This window comes from Pistacia vera, unplaced genomic scaffold, assembly GCF_008641045.1.
Source record: "Pistacia vera cultivar Batoury unplaced genomic scaffold, PisVer_v2 Contig54, whole genome shotgun sequence".
Classification (NCBI taxonomy): domain Eukaryota; kingdom Viridiplantae; phylum Streptophyta; class Magnoliopsida; order Sapindales; family Anacardiaceae; genus Pistacia; species Pistacia vera.
The window spans coordinates 108,501-129,893 of record NW_022196379.1 but is presented as its reverse complement, the minus strand read 5'-3'; the positions used below and the strand labels follow the sequence as shown (position 1 = coordinate 129,893).

General features: G+C 38.8%; 1 protein-coding gene and 3 pseudogenes across 1 annotated transcript; 3 read left to right on the top strand and 1 right to left on the bottom strand.

Annotated features, from left to right (window-relative positions):
• Positions 1-3: 3 nt before the first annotated feature.
• Positions 4-21,194, top strand: LOC116107558 (annotated as a pseudogene).
• Positions 1,311-3,543, bottom strand: LOC116107554 (pentatricopeptide repeat-containing protein At2g02750-like). Its single transcript, XM_031393824.1, has one exon. The coding sequence runs from the start codon at positions 3,456-3,458 to the stop codon at positions 1,608-1,610; it is 1,851 nt and encodes a 616-aa protein (XP_031249684.1). The 5' UTR covers positions 3,459-3,543; the 3' UTR covers positions 1,311-1,607.
• Positions 4,739-7,032, top strand: LOC116107557 (annotated as a pseudogene).
• LOC116107572 lies at positions 11,445-13,646 on the top strand (annotated as a pseudogene).
• Positions 21,195-21,393: the final 199 nt, after the last annotated feature.

Sequence of the window (21,393 nt, the reverse complement as noted above, 5' to 3'; positions counted from 1 at the left end):
ACCATGCACAAACTAGAGTACACAAATCCTAATTTCAACTCATCGGAGTTTATCCTTTATTCCAGGGAGGATTTTGGATATTTTGCAAACATTTGTTTTAAATCCTTCGGTGACCGAGTGAAATATTGGGTCACCTTCAATGAGCCAAACTATCAGGTCATCCTTGGTTATCGTTTAGGTGAATATCCTCCATCTCATTGCTCAAGGGCATTTGGAATTTGCAGTCGGGCAATTCAGAGATGAAGCCTTTCATTGCAGCTCAAAATGTTATCCTATCACATGCTACTGCAATTCATATATACAGAACCAAATACTAGGTAATAACAGTAACAATATACAATGAAAAGAGTAATAGTTTTATTTTCTAAAAGTTTCTGGATGAGAGGATAGGAGTAGACTTAACAGTAGCAGTGAAACTCTAGAGAGAGCAAGGAGGTAGCATTGGGATTGTTTTGCACGCCGCATGGTTTGAATCTGTTGATGCTTGATTTTGACACCAACAACTCGCACGTGCAAAGTGCTAAGAGAGTCTTAGAAATTACATGTGATGGATTCATAAGATTTGAATATGGTGCTGAGATTATATATGTTTGCCGAAAACATAAATAAAAGATTGGCAAGAGAGGTTTTTAAAGTGGTTCGGATGCTTAAAGCGAATCCGACATCCACTGTTATTTTGCTATTCTCTGACTATTTCTATGATATTGCCCGTAAGACATACAAAGATGGAGAAACATTTTGTTTATAGAGAAAAATAATAAAACTCAAATCTATGCGTAGCTCTCATATGCCCAACCTCTTCTTTTCGTGAAGAGAAGTGTCAATTTATACACCTTTGAGGTCAATGTAATGAGTGCTTTTGCAAATTGCCTTCACACATAGAGAGTTCTTATTCGTCCTTATCTTAAAATGAGATAGGGTTGGTATAAAATATCTCTGAGGTGGTATGAGCTTGACAACTAGTACACTTTGTCTTTTAGGCATTTGTTGAGCTGACATCAGCGTGAATTTTTTAGGCATAACAGAACCCCCCCCCCCCAGTGCGGACTGTGATCAAGATATTTGTGAGACTGCAGAATAAAAATGAAAAATTAAAAAAAATTTAAATACAGCAAATCATTGATAACCTTGAAGCAGAACCCTAAACCTGGCATATCTAAGTCAACTTAGAAGAAACATGTTCCATGCAATCTTGATGGCTTAACTAAAGTTTTCTCTGCTATTTTTCTTACTTCCAGGCAGCCCACTGTCAGAGATTTCATGAATACTATCGTTTCAACAACCCAAGATTTTGGCAGAGTCTTCCCACCAATAACATGCAAGCTGGATTCAACCCTCGGCAGTGTGATCCAGACTCTTGCTTCCAAGTCTGTTCACAGAGTCTATGTAGTAGCTGACAAGGAAGATGAACTTGCTGGTGTAATTACCCTAAGAGATGTGATCTCTTGCTTCATATTTGAGCCTCCTAATCATTTCGACGACCATTTTGGGTTTTCAGCCAAAGAAATGTTGAGTCAATGATAGTTTTGTTGTTAAAATCTATAACCTCATGAGCGGACACCAGATATTACTCAAATGAAGTTCTTATTTCCTGTAGTTCTTTTTTTTCAAGTAACTCCAATTGAAATTCCAGGGAGTTTCCTCAATGCTCTATCATTTACCATTTGTCTAGTCCTTTCCACATTCTCCCACCTTTGCAACCCAGCATATATATTGGATAGAACCACGAAAGGAGTTGGGTTTTCTGGCTCCAACTCCGAAAGCTTCATCGCAGTTTCTTCTCCGAGCTTGGAATTCATGTGAGACCAACAAGCACCAAGCAGAGAATAGAAAATAGAAGCAGAAGGCTCTGATAATTCTTGTATTAGTTCTTCAGCTTCATCTAGCCTTCCAGAACGACCTAAAAGGTCAATTAGACAACCAACATGCTCTGGATTTGGGTTGATACCATAATCATCGCTCATCATTCTAAACACTTGCAGTCCCTTTTCAACTTGACCAGTATGACTGCATGCAGACAGAATACTAACAAAAGTTGCTGAATTTGGCTTTACCTTTTCCTCCTGCATTAGGTCAAAAATTTCAACCGCAGACTCAAACTCTCCATTTCTTCCATATCCAGACACCATGGCATTCCAAAATGCAGGATCATCAGGTTTTATCTTAATTTGATCAAAAACTCTTCGTGCCGCAGAGGGAAACCCACATTTCATGTACATGAAAATAAGTGCCGTACACAAGAAGTCATCATCACCAATATCAGTTCTAATAAAATGCCCATGAATCTCTTTTCCGCACTTCAGAGCAGCCATGTCTGCACAAGCTGATAAAAGACTTGTAACACATTTTGAACTCGGTACTTCACCAGCTAATTGCATTTTCTTAAAGTATGTAAAAGCTTCAAATCCCTTCCCTAATTGAGCGAACCCACTAATTATGGAATTCCATGTTGCTGAATCAGGCTCAAGTCCTTCATATTCTAACTGTTCAAACAACTCAATGGCCTTCTCAGTCTGATTATTTAGCATCATCCCAGCAATCATCGAATTCCATGTAATAAAATTCCTGCGTCCATTTAGTTCTTTAAATACATCATAAGCCCAGCGCACACGACCACATTTTGAATACATGTCAATAAGTGCAGTACCAACCATAGTATCAAATTCCATCTCCAATTTCACTATAAGTCCATGAATCTGCCTACCAAGCTGGAGATTAAGAAGACTTACACAAGCCGAAATAACCGAAGTAAGAGAAACTGAATTAGGTTCTTCACTTAAACACTCCCTCATCTCCCTGAACACATCTAACGCCTCTCGTGGAACCCCATTATGCAGAAGCCCAGTAACAAAAGCATTATAGCTCACAACATTCTTATTACGCATATCTCCAAACAATCTTGTAGCCAAACCTATTTCTTTACAGTTCGAATACATAGTCAACAATGCAGTTGCCACATATATATCCATATCTACACCTAACTTTATTGCCAAACAATGCATTTGCGTGCCATCTTCAACACTGTCACAGCCAGACAAAACACTTGCTACAGTAACCGCATTGGGCCTAAACAATCCAAGGAGCGTTTCTTTGAAAACCCTCATACCTTCTCTGGAATACCCATTTTGTGAATATCCAGAAATCACAGCGTTCAATGAGGCCAAGTTTCGCTGTGGCATTTCGTCGAACGCCTTAAGAGCATCACCAAGTAAATTAAGTTTCATATACATGTCGCCGAGAGCTGTAGCTGAATAAACGTCTACCGAAAACCCGGTTTTGATGAGATGGGTATGGAGGATTCGGCCTTGAATTGGTGATTGGAGCTTGGCACAGACTTTGAGCAGAGGAGGGAAAGTGAAGTTGTGCGGAGGCAACGAGGCAGAGTGGTGTTGTGCGTACAAATAAAGTGCTTCTTTGTAGAAGCCATTCTTGACCAGATTGGGTATTTGGTGTTTCATTGGATGGCAGGGGAGCCGCGGAGGGCATGAGCTTGGTCGTGTTACTGAATCAATGTTGGCAATTCATATTGTGAGTTATACGAAGTCGAAGTTTGACTGCAAGTAAATGTTTGGGCCTTAAGAATCGGATATAATTACATTTTGGCCCCTGCGTAGCCAGGTGGTGCGATAACGACTTTTGAGTGTATTATTCAAGAGGTTTTGAATTCGATTTCTCTTCGTTGCTAATAGAAATGACCACTATCGTTAACTTCAGGGTTTCGAAGGACCACTTGAAGTGGGTGCAAATTGACCTGAACACCCCCTATTACCGGAAAAAAAGTATAAGTATATGCAGACATTACCATGCACAAACTAGAGTACACAAATCCTAATTTCAACTCATCGGAGTTTATCCTTTATTCCAGGGAGGATTTTGGATATTTTGCAAACATTTGTTTTAAATCCTTCGGTCATCCTTGGTTATCGTTTAGGTGAATATCCTCCATCTCATTGCTCAAGAGCATTTGGAAATTGCAGTCGGGGCAATTCAGAGATGGAGCCTTTCATTGCAGCTCAAAATTTTATCCTATCACATGCTACTGTAGTTCATATATACAGAAGCAAATACTCGGTAATAACAGTAACGATATACAATGAAAAGAGTAATAGTTTTATTTTCTAAAAGTTTCTGGATGAGAGGATAGGAGTAGACTTAACAGTATCAGTGAAACTTTAGAAAGAGCAAGGAGGTAGCATTGGGATTGTTTTGCACGCAGCATGGTTTGAATCTGTTGATGCTTGATTTTGACACCAATGACTTGCACGTGCAAAGTGTTAAGACCCAACAACTCCACTTCCCATTTCAGCCACGGCCATGGCTTCCACCACTTCTGCTGCGCTTCAAATGTTACAATACTTTCCAACCCTAACTCTACTCTTCCTATCTAACTCCATGGATCCAACTACTCTTTCTCCCAAAGTGAAAGACCATATCAATTAAATTCTGCAAACAACTCTCACCAACGGTGTTCTTGATTCACCACCTTCTCTCATTTAAATAGACTTAATCTTCAACAAGTCTCAATTGTCCACTCAGCATACTAATTTCTTGGATTCTAATCATGGGACTCTTTCGTACAATAGAACCCTATTGGGTCTTTAAATTTATTTTTGGAAAGCAACATATTTCCCAATCAGCGCCTTACATGAACAATCTTCAGCAGTCTTAACTGAGACAGCGAAAGTTATCACATCAAATCCGAATTTCCAATCGGCTGCAATCACCACATATATTGGTAATGGAGGCAGTAAAGCTCGTCAAAATCAGAGTGCAGGTGATAATTGGGATTGAACATGAAGGGAGTGAATCTTTTCCAGTGACAACTGCCAACAATGGAAACGGAAGAGTCTCTTACGTTCCCCTGTCGGTACTGCCATTTTCTACATCTAAAAGAGTGTTTCAGGCTCACCATAGTAAGGACCATTTCAAATGAAGTATAGCTAGTGATCGAGAATATTATTAACAATCGAAATTATCGATCTGTGTTTGGTAGTTTCATATGAAGAAGTAGGTAAGGAATGGTTCCTGGATTTTTCAACTTATCATTCGGATGAATTAATAATGTGATAGCACATACAGATTCAACATCAAACCGAACCCAATTGGCTGTTTACACATGGTTGTCCAATATCTGAAACGTGTCCATTTTCCTGCACGTGGCAAAGCCAGCACTTATGCTATTTAAAGACACCTATCCATAAATGATACTTCCATATTAGAAATCTCAATTCAAGTTGATCATCAACTTCTACAGGTACGTAAAATGCTCAAATGGATCTAAATTGTCTTGATATTATCATTTAAATTATTCAGTTGTGGTTTGATTGTTTGGCGCCTGCATGAATATCGGGTCTCAGTTTGTTGTAAAAGCTTTGTTTTCAAGAATTATTGAAGTAAATTATAGAAATAAGACGTTACATATATGAATATTGTCATGAAAAGAGATGCAATGATTTAAATAACAAATGTGTATATTATAGGCATGGCTCAAGCTGAGACGGTCAAGGAAACTTCAAATATTTCAGCTTTGATAAATATTTTGAGATGATACAGTCGAGGAAGAAATTACCACTTGCATTACAGGAGACTTTAACAGCTGCATTTTAAAGATTCCAGTTCTTCTTTCCCACAAGTTTCAGGAGGCAAAGGTGACCGCATTACTTTATGGCTTTAATTCTATCTAGTTAATCCATCAGCTATAACGGACTGTAATTTTCAGTGATTGAGATCATGGCGGAACTTCTATTACTGATGCTGTCAAGATTCTATCAGGATACAACATTCTATCTGCTCCAGTCAAAAATCCAGATGCAGGTACAGATACAGATGGAGACCACCGGTACCTTGGAATATAGATTACTCAGCAATTATACCCTGGGTTCTAGAGACTGCGGAACTTGCAGCTGTTGCTTTATCAGCCACCAATGCAACTGCGGCTAGGGTGGGTGCTGGAGCAGCCGGTGCTCTCGGAGCACTAGCATTTGGCAGACAGTTCCTGCTGCAGTTGCTGGACTAACACTTTTGCTGCAGCAGGAGCTGCTGGGGTTGGTTGTAGCTGCAGATACAGAGAAAGGAAAAGATGCTCCTACAGCTGAGCTGATAGCTTGGTGAAGATTTTTACAAAGTTATCCTTCAAGAAGAGCCATTCAAGTCAACCACTGTAAGCTTAATTCGCAAAGAGGTCATATACAGGTTCAGGTTGCCTATGGTACCCCATACATAGTGTCTAGCTCCTTTGAAATATTCGTTTCATTCGTATCTACAAAAATTTGGAAATAAGCAATATGATTGGCACTTAAATATTATTATAAGATAGAACCCACTCTATAAAATGAGGAAACAGACACTGCATCCTCTCTTTAGCTGTCTCAAAAGCATGGACTGAAATGATGCTAAATATTATTCTTGCAGGTAAGGTCAATATGAAGTACTACCGTGGGCAACTTTCCTTCCAGGTGCTAAAGACAGTTCTATGTGAGTGTCCTATTGCTACTTTCAAAATATAAGCCTGAAAAACGTACCTGTAATCGAACGAGGAAGCCTGATATCAAGAACTACATTACTCAATCTGCAGTTGTACAGGGTCTGGAAGGATGCAAAGGAAGGGATGGTTTGACTGCATTGCTGCACAGTCTATTGCAATCTAGATTCCTTTTATATCTTCTCATGAGGTGAAGATTCGATGGTTACTTTAGAATATATGCTACCTCAGCAGACTTTCAAATTTGCTACTTTGTCGCCAGGTAATCAGCATCCAGAGCAAATGAACTGGTTCTTGAAGCTTTAAGCGTATGAAAGAGAATCAAATCGGTGGTATCCAGTTGTGGAGGGACCAAAGAAGAAGATTGTCGGAATGTAAGCATAAGAGATATCAGACACCTGCTGCTTCACTAGAACTGTTCTCCAATTTCAGGTAAGAGGCATGCTTTTGCGCGATAAGACCACTGAAAAATAATTAAATTTTTATTAATCTCCATTTGAAATGTTGAATAATCCAATGGTTTTCATGGTAAACTACTTTGTAGAACATGAATGAGAATGGATATTCATTAGGAGGACTGTGATCAAGATATTTGTGAGACTGCAGAATAAAATTAAAATTAAAAAAAAATTACATACAGCAAATCATGATAACTTGAAAGCAGAACCTTAAACCTGTTAATCTAAGTAACTTAGAAGAAACATGTCATGCAATCTTGATGGCTTAACTAAAGTTTTCTCTGCTATTTTCTTACTTCCAGCAGCCCACTGTCGAGATTTCATGATACTATCGTTTCAAACAACCCAAGATTTTGGCAGAGTATTCCACCAATAACATGCAAGGTGGATTCAACAACCTCGGCAGTGTGATCCAGACTCTTGCTCAAGTTGTTCAGAGTCTATGGAGTAGCTGACAAGAAGAGGAACTTGCTGGGTAATACCTAAGAGATGTGATCTCTTGCTTTTGAGCCTCCTAATCATTTCGACGACCATTTTGGGTTTCAGCGCAAAGAAATGTTGAGTCAATGATAGTTTTGTTGTTAAAAATCTATAAACTCCTGAGCGGACTACCAGATATTACTCAAATGAAGTTCTTATTTCGTGTAGTTCTTTTTTTCAAGTAATCCAATTGAAAATTCAGGGAGTTTCCAATGCTCTATTTACCATTTGTCTAGTCCTTTCCACATTCTCCCACCTTTGCAACCCAGCATATATATTGGATAGAACCACGAAAAGGGAGTGGGTTTTCTGCTCCAAAATCCGAAAGATTCATCGCAGTTTCTTCTCGAGCTTGAATTCATGTGAGACCAACAAGCACTAGCAGGAGAGAATAGAAACATAGAAGCGAAGGCCTTGATAATATGATTAGTTACGTGGGTTTAGATCTTCAAATTGGCATATTAACATATGAGCTCATCTAAACCACGTGTTAGATCTTGACACTAGCCACACTGAAAGTCAATATGAAATAAATCTTAATTTTTTTATTGAATAAAAGTAGGGTTAATGCCAACCACAATCCATAAAACTCGAAAAACTGATCAACCTCATAAAGTGTAGGAACTACCAAATCCAGTTTTTGCCGTTAATTTCTCTACTTAAAGTTGTGACTTGATTGATTTTGATCAACACAATTACAAAATTTCCCGTAGCTATATTTCATACTTGATAATTATAATTGAAACACACACACATATATTCAAATTCCTTTATTTTTAAATTCATGTAAGCTGTGAAAAAAATAAAAAAATTCTTTGAAAAGTGGTATATAATCAGATCTTTGTAATTTCTTTAATTTTAAAATTTTATAAAGCGCATAATACTAATAAAACTTAAAACTAATGCAAAAAGAAAATCCTTAACAACAAATATAAATTATTAAATTATATTTTTTTTAATAATAAAGGATTTAAAAAATTGGAAAATGGCGAAGGCAATTTATAGATCTCTATTACGACGTCTTGATTATGATGCGATTAAGGAGGCCTCAAAGTAAGGGTCTTCAAATCGTGACTATGATGTGCAAGATCACAAGTTCCTTGCAATCACCAAGCGATCTTGGATGTCACAATTAGGTTGTAAAGTTCTGACTGTAGTTATGGTTTTGGAGTTTGGAGGTCCCAAGTGTCATGACCCTAGAAGAATTGTGCGACCTTAGTGCACAAACACAAGATTGAACACTAAGTAAGCCACAAACTCTAAAAAAGAAATAAAAACCTGAAGAGTAGAGATTGAGAGAAAAACTATATTGCATTGTTCTAACTTGAATACAATGTTTGGAGTGAATGAATTAAACCTAAGACTAGCTAGCCTTTATATAGGATTTTACAAGTATATTTGGCTATTCAAATCCGTATATATTCATTCAGATGGATGACTAGAATTAAGTATATAAGCAATAAAATTCTAGTCCTATAATACTATCTCTTTTTGGTGAAAGAATATTCTGGAAGCTTCTAGAGACATATTCTTTGATGTTTCTAAGTCTAGTTCAGGTTAAACCTCTTGAATGAGATATTGGGACTTGTATGGACTTGGGTTTAGGCCAAACGTGAAATAAGGTAACGATCTCTAGACCACAGCTAGGATCTAAGAAATGATAGTGGTTATGATTAATTTTATGAAAGTTTTTAGAAAACTTGTACTTTTTTCACCATATAAAATTATAGTTAGAAGATTTAGATTTATCTTATGTTTCATTTGGAAAGAAGACGCTAAGAAATTTAATAATGCACATGAAGAAACTGAAGTAGCTGAACTCGTCTCCCTTACCCTTGGGAGATCTTTTAGTGAGCCTAAGAAAGATGGAAATAATAGCAATTTGACTCAAGAACTTGCCCTTAAGTTTAATGGGTTGGAGATGCAATAGTGTTTTACACAAAAAATCACACCAATTTAGTGCAATGAATTGGAGATGGTCTAACATTATTCATGTTTTATTTACAAATATTATATGCATTAAATAAATTTCTTATATACTGTAGGACGAGAATCAATATTGATATTATAATTGTATTTTTATTATTGCATGTAATTTCAATCCATTGTTTAAACATGTATCAGTGTTTTATCTAGCTATTACACGATCGGGTGAATTTTTGTACATTAGTTTCATCATTAGTTAAACTGTAGATGGTAAAATTTCTCTAGGGTGAGAATTTGTTTTATCATAGCTTGAGCATGATCTACAAAAACAAAACTACCTTGCCTAAGTTCTAGATATATTACTTTAATTATAGATGCTGAAATTTCGCTTGGTTGAGAACATGCTTAGGGAAATTTGGCTTGGGTATTACTGCTACATGCTAAGAGAATTTATACGAAATTTGAACTAAGAATTTGTCGAATTAATGTTGTGGATATTATACAGATGAATGATGGGTGCCAGTGGCGAAAGGAAATCCTTGTCGAATGGGTCGTTACCAACTTGCCCTGTGAGAAAACAGGTATATTTTCTGTGGCTTAGACCTTAAATATGCTTATTTCTTTTTGATAGACAATATAGTATAGAGGTATATATGCGAACAAACACATTAATCATCATGCTTCTTTGACGTTGTTTTCCTTGGAAGTAACAAATTGAGGTTCAACAATATAATTGAAGATCCTAAACTGATTTTCCCTTTTAAAGAGTGAGAAAACGTAGGATAATAATTTCTTAGAGATGATTTTAAAAAAGGTATTTGCCCTCAATTGACGATTGGTTTTCTTTTCTGTGTCCTAAATGGTTTCAAGAGGATAAAATAGTTTTCCATCTTCTTTTTAATATATCAATGTCTATTAAATTCACCCTAGAATGTTTTAAGTTTCTAATTAAATTGATTTTAGGTGCAAAGATGGGTGTGATCACTACCTACGGAGGAACCCACAACCATCCACTTCCCATTTCAGCCACGGCCATGGCTTCCACCACTTCTGCTGCTGCTTCAAATGTTACAATACTTTCCACCCCTAACTCTACCTCTTTCCTATCTAACCTCCATGGATCCAACTACTCTTTCTCCCAAAGTGAAAGACCATATCAATTACAATCTCTGCAACCAACTCTCACCCAACGGTTGTTCTTGATCTCACCACCTTCTCTCATTTAAATAGACTTAATCTTCAACAAGTCTCAAATTGTCCACTCCAGCATATACTAATTTCTTGGATTCTAATCATGGGACTCTTTCGTACAATAAGAACCCTATTGGGTCTTTAAATTTATATTTTTGGAAAGCAACATATTTCCCAATCAGCGCCTTACATGAACAATCTTCAGCAGTCCTTAACTGAGACAGCGAAAGTTATCACATCAAATCCGAATTTCCAATCGGCTGCAATCACCACATATATTGGTAATGGAGGCAGTAAAGCTCGTCAAAATCAGAGTGCAGGTGATAATTGTGGATTGAACATGAAGTGGAGTGAATCTTTTCCAGTGACAACTGCCAACAATGGAAACGGAAGAGTCTCTACGTTCCCCTGTCCGGTACTGCCATTTTCTACATCTAAAGAGTGTTTCAGGCTCACCATAGTAAGGACCATTTCAAATGAAGTATAGCTAGTGATCGAGAATATTATTAACAATCGAAATTATCGATCTTGTTTTGGTAGTTTTCATATGAAGAAGTAAGGTAAGGAATGGTTTCCTGGATTTTTCAACTTATCATTTCGGATGAATTTAATTAATGTGATAGCACATACAGATTCAACATCAAACCGAACCAATTGGCTGTTTACACATGGTTGTCCCAATATCTGAAACGTGTCCATTTTTCCTGCACGTGGCAAAGCCAGCACTTATGCATATTTAAAGACACCATATCCATAACTGATACTTCCATATTAGAAATCTCAATCTCAAGTTGATCATCAACTTCTACAGGTACGTAAAATGCTCAACTATGGATCTAAATTGTCTTGATTATTATCATTTAATATTATTCAGTTTGTGGTTTTGATTTTTGGCGTCTGCATGAATCATGGGTCTCAGTTTGTTGTAAAAGCTTTTGTTTTCAAGAATTATTGACGTAAATTATAGAAATTAAGACGTTAAACATATATGAATTATTGTCATGAAAAGAGATGCAATTGATTTAAATAACAAATTTGTTATATTATAGGCATGGCTCAAGGTGGTATATTATAGGCATGGCTCAAGCTGAAGACGCAAGGAAACTTCAAATATTTCTAGCTTTGATAAATATTTTGAGATGATACAGTCGAGGAAGAAATACCACTTGCATTACAGGAGACTTTAACAGCTGCCATTTTTAAAGATTCCAGTTTCATCTTTCCCACAAGTTTCAGGAGGCAAAGGTGACCGCAATTACTTTTGGCTTTAATTCTATCTAGTTAATCATCAGCTATAACGGACTGTAACTTTTCAGTGATTGAGATCATGGCGGACACTTCTATTACTGATGCTGTCAAGATTCTATCAGGATACAACATTCTATCTGCTCCAGTCAAAAATCCAGATGCAGGTACAGATACAGATTGGAGACACGGTACCTTGGAATCATAGATTATCAGCAATTATACCCTGGGTTCTAGAGACTGCGGAACTTGCAGCTGTTGCTTTATCAGCCACCAATGCAACTGCGGCTAGTGTGGGTGCTGGAGCAGCCGGTGCTCTCGGAGCACTAGCATTGGGCCATGACAGTTCCTGCTGCAGTTGCTGGCAAACTTTTGCTGCAGCAGGAGCTGCTGTGGTGGTTGTGCTGCAGATACAGAGAAAGGAAAAGATGCTCCTACAGCTGCTGATAAGTGGTGAAGATTTTTACAAAGTTATCCTTCAAGAAGAGCCATTCAAGTCAACCACTGTAAGCTTAATTCTGCAAAGAGGTCATATACAGGGTTCAGGTTGCCTATGGTACCCCATACATAGTGTCTAGCTCCTTTGAAATATCGTTTCATTCGTATCTACAAAAATTTGGAACTAAGCAATAGATTGGCACTTAAAATTATTATAAGATAGAACCCACTCTATAAAATGAGGAACAGACACTGCTATCCTCTCTTTAGCTGTCTCAAAAGCATGGACTGAAATGATGCTAAATATTATTTACTTGCAGGTAAGGTCAATATGAAGTACTACCGCTGGCACCTTTCCTTCCAGTTGCTAAAGACAGTTCTATGTGAGTGTCCTATTGCTACTTTCAAAATATAAGCTGAAAAACGTACCTGTAATCGAACGAGGCAAGCGATATCAAGAAACTACATTACTCAATCTGCAGTTGTACAGGGTCTGGAAGGATGCAAAGGAAGGGATTGGTTTGACTGCATTGCTGCACAGTCTATTGCAGATCTAGGACTTCCTTTTATATCTTCTCATGAGGTGAAGATTCGATGGTTACTTAGAAATATGCTACCTCAGCAGACTTTTCAAATTTGCTACTTTGTTCGCCAGGTAATCAGCATCCAGAGCAAATGAACGGTTCTTGAAGCTTTAAGCGAATGAAAGAGAATCAAATCGGTGGTATTCCAGTTGTGGAGGGACCAAAGAAGAAGTTGTCGGAATGTGAAGCATAAGAGATATCAGACACCTGCTGCTTCAACTAGAACTGTTCTCCAATTTCAGGTAAGATGCACTGCTTTTGCGCGATAAGACCAATCTGAAAAATAATTAAATTTTTATTAATCTCCATTTGAAATGTTGAATAATCCAATGGTTTTCATGGTAAACTACTTTGTAGAACATGAATGAGAATGGATATTCATTAGGAGGACTGTGATCAAGATATTTGTGAGACTGCAGAAAAAAAATAAAATTAAAAAAAATTTACATACAGCAAATCATGATAACCTTGAAGCAGAACCTTAAACCTGTTATATCTAAGTCAATTAGAAGAAACATGTTCCATGCATCTTGATGGCTTAACTAAAGTTTCTCTGCTATTTTTACTTCCAGGCAGCCCACTGTCAGAGATTTCATGAAACTATCGTTTCAAACAACCCAAGATTTTGGCAGAGTATATCCCACCAATAACATCAAGCTGGATTCAACCCTCGGCAGTGTGATCCAGACTCTTGCTTCCAAGTCTGTTCACAGAGTCTATGAGTAGCTGACAAGAAGATGAACTTGCTGGTGTAATTACCCTAAGAGATGTGACTCTTGCTTCATATTTGAGCCTCCTAATCATTTCGACGACCATTTTGGGTTTTCAGCCAAAGAATGTTGAGTCAATGATAGTTTTTGTGTTAAAATCTATAACCTCATGAGCGGACACCAGATATTACTCAAATGAAGTTCTTATTTCCTGGTTTTTTTTTTTCAGTAACTCCAATTGAAATTCAGGGAGTTTCCTCAATGCTCTATCATTTACCATTTGTCTAGTCCTTTCCACATTCTCCCACTTGCAACCCAGCATATATATTGGATAGAACCACGAAAGGAGGTGGGTTTTCTGGCTAAACCGAAAGTCATCGCAGTTTCTTCTCGAGCTGGAATTCATGTGAGACCAACAAGCACTAAGCAGAGAATAGAAAATAGAAGCAGAAGGCTCTGATAATTTTGTATTAGTTTTCAGCTTCATCTAGCCTTCCAGAACGACCTAAAAGGTCAATTAGACAACCAACATGCTCCGGATTGGTGGGTGATACCATAATCATCGCTCATCATTCTAAACACTTGCAGTCCCTTTTCAACTTGACCAGTATGACTGCATGCGACAGAATACTAACAAAAGTTGCTGAATTTGGCTTTCCTTTTCCTCCTGCATTAGGTCAAAAATTTCAACCGCAGACTCAAACTCTCCATTTCTCCAATCCAGACACCATGGCATTCCAAAATGCAGGATCATCAGGTTTTATCTTAATTTGATCAAAAACTCTTCGTGCCGCAGAGGGAAACCCACATTCATGTACATGAAAATAAGTGCCGTACACAAGAAGTCATCATCACCAATATCAGTTCTAATAAAATGCCCATGAATCTCTTTTCCGCACTTCAGAGCAGCCATGTCTGCACAAGCTGATAAAAGATGTAACACATTTGAACTCGGTACTTCACCAGCTAATGCATTTTCTAAAGTATGTAAAAGCTTCAAATCCCTTCCCTAATTGAGCGAACCCACTAATTATGGAATCCATGTTGCTGAATCAGGCTCAAGTCCTTCATATTCTAACTGTTCAAACAACTCAATGGCTTCTCAGTCTGATATTTAGCATCATCCCAGCAATCATTGAATTCCATGTATAAAATCCTGCGTCCATTTAGTTCTTTAAATACATCATAGCCCAGCGCACACGACCACATTTTGAATACATGTCAATAAGTGCAGTACCAACCATAGTTCAAATTCCATCTCCAATTTCACTATAAGTCCATGAATCTGCCTACCAAGCTGGAGATTAAGAAGACTTCACAAGCGAAATAACCGAGTAAGAGAAACTGAATTAGGTTCTTCACTTAAACACTCCCTCATCTCCCTGAACACTCTAACGCCTCTCGTGGAACCCCATTATGCAGAAGCCCAGTAACAAAAGCATTATAGCTCACAACATTCTATTACGCATATCTCCAAACAATCTTGTAGCCAAACCTATTTCTTACAGTTCGAATACTAGTCAACAATGCAGTTGCCACATATATATCCATACTACACCTAACTTTATTGCCAAACAATGCATTTGCGTGCCATCTTCAACACTGTCACAGCCAGACAAACACTTGCTACAGTAACCCATTGGGCCTAAACAATCCAAGGAGCTTCTTTGAAAGCCTTCATACCTTCTCTGGAATACCCCATTTTGTGAATACAGAAATCACAGCGTTCAATGAGGCCACAGTTTCGCTGTGGATTTCGTCGAACGCCTTAAGAGCATCACAAGTAAATTAAGTTTCATATACATACCGCCGAGAGCTGTAGCTGAATAAACGTCTACCGAAAAACCGTTTGATGAGATGGTATGGAGGATTCGGCCTTGAATTGGTGATTGGAGCTTGGCACAGACTTTGAGCAGAGGAGGGAAAGTGAAGTTGTGCGGAGGCAACAGGGCAGAGTGGTGTTGTGCGTACAAATAAAGTGCTTCTTTGTAGAAGCCATTCTTGACAGATTGGGTATTTGGTGTTTCATGGATGGCAGGGGAGCCGCGGAGGGCATGAGCTTGGTCGTGTTACTGAATCAATGTTGGCAATTCATATTGTGAGTTATACGAAGTCGAAGTTTGACTGCAAGTAAATTTGGGCCTTAGAATGGATATAATTACATTTTGGCCCCTGCGTAGCCAGGTGGTGCGATAACGACTTTTGACGATTTCTCTTCGTTGCTAATAGAAATGACCACTATCGTTAACTTCAGGGTTTCGAAGGACCACTTGAAGTGGGTGCAAATTGACCTGAACACCCCCTATTACCGGAAAAAAAGTATAAGTATATGCAGACATTACCATGCACAAACTAGAGTACACAAATCCTAATTTCAACTCATCGGAGTTTATCCTTTATTCCAGGGAGGATTTTGGATATTTTGCAAACATTTGTTTTAAATCCTTCGGTCATCCTTGGTTATCGTTTAGGTGAATATCCTCCATCTCATTGCTCAAGAGCATTTGGAAATTGCAGTCGGGGCAATTCAGAGATGGAGCCTTTCATTGCAGCTCAAAATTTTATCCTATCACATGCTACTGTAGTTCATATATACAGAAGCAAATACTCGGTAATAACAGTAACGATATACAATGAAAAGAGTAATAGTTTTATTTTCTAAAAGTTTCTGGATGAGAGGATAGGAGTAGACTTAACAGTATCAGTGAAACTTTAGAAAGAGCAAGGAGGTAGCATTGGGATTGTTTTGCACGCAGCATGGTTTGAATCTGTTGATGCTTGATTTTGACACCAATGACTTGCACGTGCAAAGTGTTAAGAGAGTCTTAGAAATTACACGTGATGGATTCATGAGATTTGAATATGGTGCTGAGATTATATATGTTTGCAAAAAACATAAATAAAAGATTGGCAAGAGAGGTTTTTAAAGTGGTTCGGATGCTTAAAGCGAATCCTACATCCACCGTTATTTTGCTATTCTCCGACTATTTCTATGATATTGTCCATAAGACATACAAAGATGGGGAAAAACTTTGTTTACAGAGAAAAATAATAAAGCTCAAATCTATGTCTAGCTCTCATATGCCCAACCTCTTCTTTTCGTGAAGAGAAATGCTAATTTATACACCTTTGAGGTCAATGTAATGAGTGCTTTTGCAAGTTGCTTTCACACATAGAGAGTTCTTATTCGTCCTTATCTTAAAATGAGATAGGGTTGATATAAAATATCTTTGAGGTGGTATGGGCTTGACAGCTAGTACACTTTGTCTTTTAGGCACTTGTTGAGCTGACATCAACGTGAATTTTTTAGGCATAACAGAACCCCCCCAGTTTTTGGAGTGCGTAATCGCGTTTCAAAAACTCATGTCTTAGATCTAAATGGCTGTCGCACTATAGGCTGTAGTCTCGAACTGAAGAGCTCGAACTATGCATGGTGTGATTAGGTGCTGAGAGCTAAGATTGCGATCTGAGAGCTTGAAGCAACCCAAAGTTGAGCACAATCTTATAACTGACATGAAATATCCAGTAGATGAATTCCCAGAGGGAGCTAACATGAGAAGCTCAAACGCACGGCTTAGAGGCCTTAAACGGAGAAGCCAACTTAAAATAGTCATAACTTTTGATCCGGGAGGAGTTTTGGAGTGCGTAAGATATCAACAGAAAGCTCGTTCCGAGCTATACATTGTGGTAACTAGGGGACATAGTTGAGACCATTTTCAGGGCCAAAATCCACCGTTTCAGCATGTATTGGGGCTGTTTTGAGTTTTCTACGCTTTTTTTCTAACGTTGGTAGTTAGTCGCAACCCGAGAACGGAGAACTGATCGCGGTTTGAGAGTTGAGAACATGACCTAAGGCGATTCGCAATCTCAGAGCTAAGAGTTGATTGCGATTGAAAGCTAGGAGTTGATCGCGATCTGATAGGGGCTCGACTTGAGAGTTTGAGGCGTGTGATCTGAACGATCTGATGCACGCGATTTAAAATGAGCGAGCTTATAAGCCCAATCAGAGAGCATAAGGAGCTCGATATGAGATCATAAGGAGCTCGATCTGAGACCATAAGGAGCTCGATCTGAGACCATAAAGGGCTCGATCTAAGATCATAAGGAGCTCTATCTAAGAGCATAAGGAGCTTGATCTGAGAACTTGAGAGCTTTTTACGATCTGAAAGCTTGAGAGCTCTTTGTGATCTAAGAGTTTAAGGAGTTCAATCAGAAAACAGAAGGAGTTCGATCAGAAAGCACGAAACTTGATTTGAGAACAAGAAGTTCGATTAGAAGGCGCGGAGCTTAATCTGTGAACAGAAGGAGTTCGATTAGAAAGCACAAAACTTAATCTGAGAACAAGAAGTTCGATCAGAAAGCGCAAAGCTTAATTTGAGAACAAGAAGTTCGATTAGAAAGTGCGAAGCTTGATATGAGAACAGAAGAAATTCAATCAGCAAGCGTAGAGCTTGATTTGAGAACTCGAGATCAGCGATCTAAGCACGATCTAAATTATCTGAACGCGTGATCTCAACGATCTTAAATACGCGATTTAGATGATCTAAGATGCAATCTGTGATCTGGCCATGCGATCTGGACGATCTGAACACGTGATCTCAAAGATCTTGAACGCGCGGTTCGGATGAGCGTGCGATCTGGCCACACGATCTGTGCGATCTGAACGCGTGATCTCAACGATCTTGAACGTGCGATCATGATGATTTGAGCGTGCGATCTACGATATAGCCACACGATCTGGATGATCTGAGCGTGCGATTTGCTATTTGACCACGCGATTGGAGAGCTCTGATGCATGCGATATGTGATCTGACCACACGATCCGAGAGCTTTGATGCGTGCGATCTGCGATTTGGCCATCCGATCTGAAGCTGAAGATCAGAGTGATCAGAGCGTGCGATCTGACCACGTGATTGAAAAGCTTTGATGCGTGCGATCTGCAATCTGGCCACGCGATCTGAAAGCTCTAATGCGTGCGATCTACGATCTGACCACGCCATGGAGATCTCTGATGCGTGTGATCTGCGATCTGACCATGCGATTTGAGAACTCTGATGCGTGCGATCTGCGATCTGACCACGTGATTCGAGAGTTCTGATGCGTGAGATTTGCGATCTGACCATGCCATCTAAGAATTCTGATACGTGTGATCTACGATTTGACCACATAATTCGAGAACTCTGATGCTGTGATCCACGATCTGACCACGCCATCTGAGAACTCTGATGCATGTGATATACGATCTGACCACGCCATCAGAGAGCTCTGATGTGTGCGATATACGATCTGGCCACGCGATCCGAGAACTCTGATGCATGTGATCTGCGATTTGGTCACATGATCCAAGAGCTATGATGTGTGCGATCTACGATCTGACCACGTCATCTGAGAACTCTGATGCGTGCAATCTGGCCACGCAATCCGAGAGCTTTGATGCGTGTTATATGCGATCTGGCCACGCGATTTGAAAGCTCTGATGCGTGCGATATACGATATGCCATCGGAGAACTCTGATGCATGCGATCTACGATCTGACCAGGCGATCTGAGAACTTTGATGCATGCGATCTGCGATCTGGCCAAGCGATCAAAGAGCTCTGATGCGTGCGATCTGCGATTTGGCCACGCGATCGAGAGCTCTGATGCGTGCGATCTGCGATCTGACCACGCGATCCGAGAACTATGATGCGTGCGATCTGGCCACACGATCTGAAGCTGAAGATTAGAACGATCTGAGCGTGCGATCTGCGATTTAACCACGCCATCTGAGAGCTTGGACGCAGGTTGGAGACTTGCATGAGCCACCAAACTGTTGATGCTTGATTTTGACACCAATGACTCGCACGTGCAAAGTGCTAAGAGAGTCTTAGAAATTACACGTGATGGATTCATGAGATTTGAATATGGTGCTGAGATTATATACGTTTGCAAAAAACATAAATAAAAGATTGGCAAAAGAGGTGTTTAAAATGGTTCAGATACTTAAAGCGAATCCTACATCCACTGTTATTTTGCTATTATCTGACTATTTCTATGATATTGCCCGTAAGATATACAAAGATGGGGAAAAACTTTGTTTACAGAGAAAAATAATAAAGCTCAAATCTATGCCTAATTCTCATATGTCTAGCATCTTCTTTTTGTGAAGAGAAGTGTCAATTTATACATATTTGAGGTCAATGTAATGAGTGCTTTTGCAAGTTGCATTGACACATGGAGAGCTCTCATTCATCCTTATCTTAAAATGAGATAAGGTTAGTATAAAATATCTCTGAGACGATATGGGCTTGACAGTTAATACATTTTGTCTTTTAGGCACTTGTTGAGCTGACATCAACCTGACTTTTACATTAGCAACTCCACAGCAGACAAGTTAGAAGGCGAAGGAAGTCAATCCTTCTTCATGAATTGGTTAATCCTCAACTTCTCACTCAATTGTTTCGCATGACTAAACACACATAATGCATATTTATCTTCATGATTTAAAGATACTGCACTATTGGTTGAATGCAGGTTTTTGGACCCAATTACATATGGAAAATATCCAGTAGAGATGAGGGAACTATATTACCCGAGTTTTCAAGCAAAGATAAAGAGAAATTGAAGATGGGACTGGACTTTATAGGAATCAATCACTACACCAGTTACTATATCCGAGACTGTATCTCTTCTGTATGCGAACCTGGATGGGAAGCTACCAAGACAGAAGGATTTTGCGGACGAAGTAACCAAAGAAATGGTGTCCCCATAGGAGAATCCGTATGCAATCTAAATTCATCACAATCATACTGACTTCACATTCATAAAGCAGTTGCTGAAACCTTTTTGCTTTGCAGACCTCATTGGAGTGGCTAAATGTATACCCACCGGGAATGGAGAAGGTTATAAACTACGTGAAAGAGAGATACAATAACATACCCATGTTCATTACAGAAAATGGTAAGTAGCTATCTACTGAGCTGTCAAGGCACAAACTTGCTACTTATCCTTGCCCTTGCATACCTTCATTTTCTTTGCAGGATACGGCGAGATAAATACTCCAAATTCCACCACTGAAGAATATCTCCATGATGTCAAAAGGGTCGAACATATGACTTGCTACTTAGATGCACTGTTGACAGCAATGAGGTAAGGATGTGCTGGATTAGAATTTTTAAACAATCAAATCAAAATGGCATTGATCTTTATCAAAAAGCTCCCAAGACTTCACAATCTTTCTATGTTAATGAATATTTCCTTGGCCAATGTCTCTCCCTATTTTAACAGAAATGGAGCAGATGTCAGGGGATACTTTGCTTGGTCCTTGCTAGACAACTTCGAATAGACAAGATTTGGACTTCACCATGTTGATTATGCCACACTGAAGAGGACTCCTAAGTTATCAGAAACTTGGTATAAAGAGGTCATTGAAAAGAATAGCATAATCAAATCCCAGACACCAGAGAATATTCAAGAGCATCTCCAGTATTAATCTCCCTCCGTGTTTGTGCTCAGAAGAACAATAAAGAGAACCAGATACAAAATATCAAGGAAAAAGAGCTATTCAAGTTCAGGTTTAGTATTATATTCAAAGCATTCTAGAATTATGTATCCACCCTGAATCAAATGCAAGTTTCACTCGGTATTTGAAAGCAGCATGCCTAAATCTTTCGTACAGGAAAGTCCTTTTTCAGTTGAATGAGCTAGACACGTCAAGTACGGTTACTGGATATTATATCAAAGCCAAAGTCTAATAGACATCGTTGCAACAAGGTGTGAGAATTTAGTGTTCTACAGTACTCTCAGTTGTGCATGGCTCGGTCATAAAAAGCTGTGAGAAAATTGAAGGTTAACAATGATGAAAACAAAGAAGCATGATCAAACGGAAACTCTATCACGTCA

Excerpts from the sequence above, each read along its gene's own strand:
- LOC116107554 (XM_031393824.1), bottom strand. The coding sequence starts at position 3,458 with ATGAAACACCAAATACCCAATCTGGTCAAGAATGGCTTCTACAAAGAA.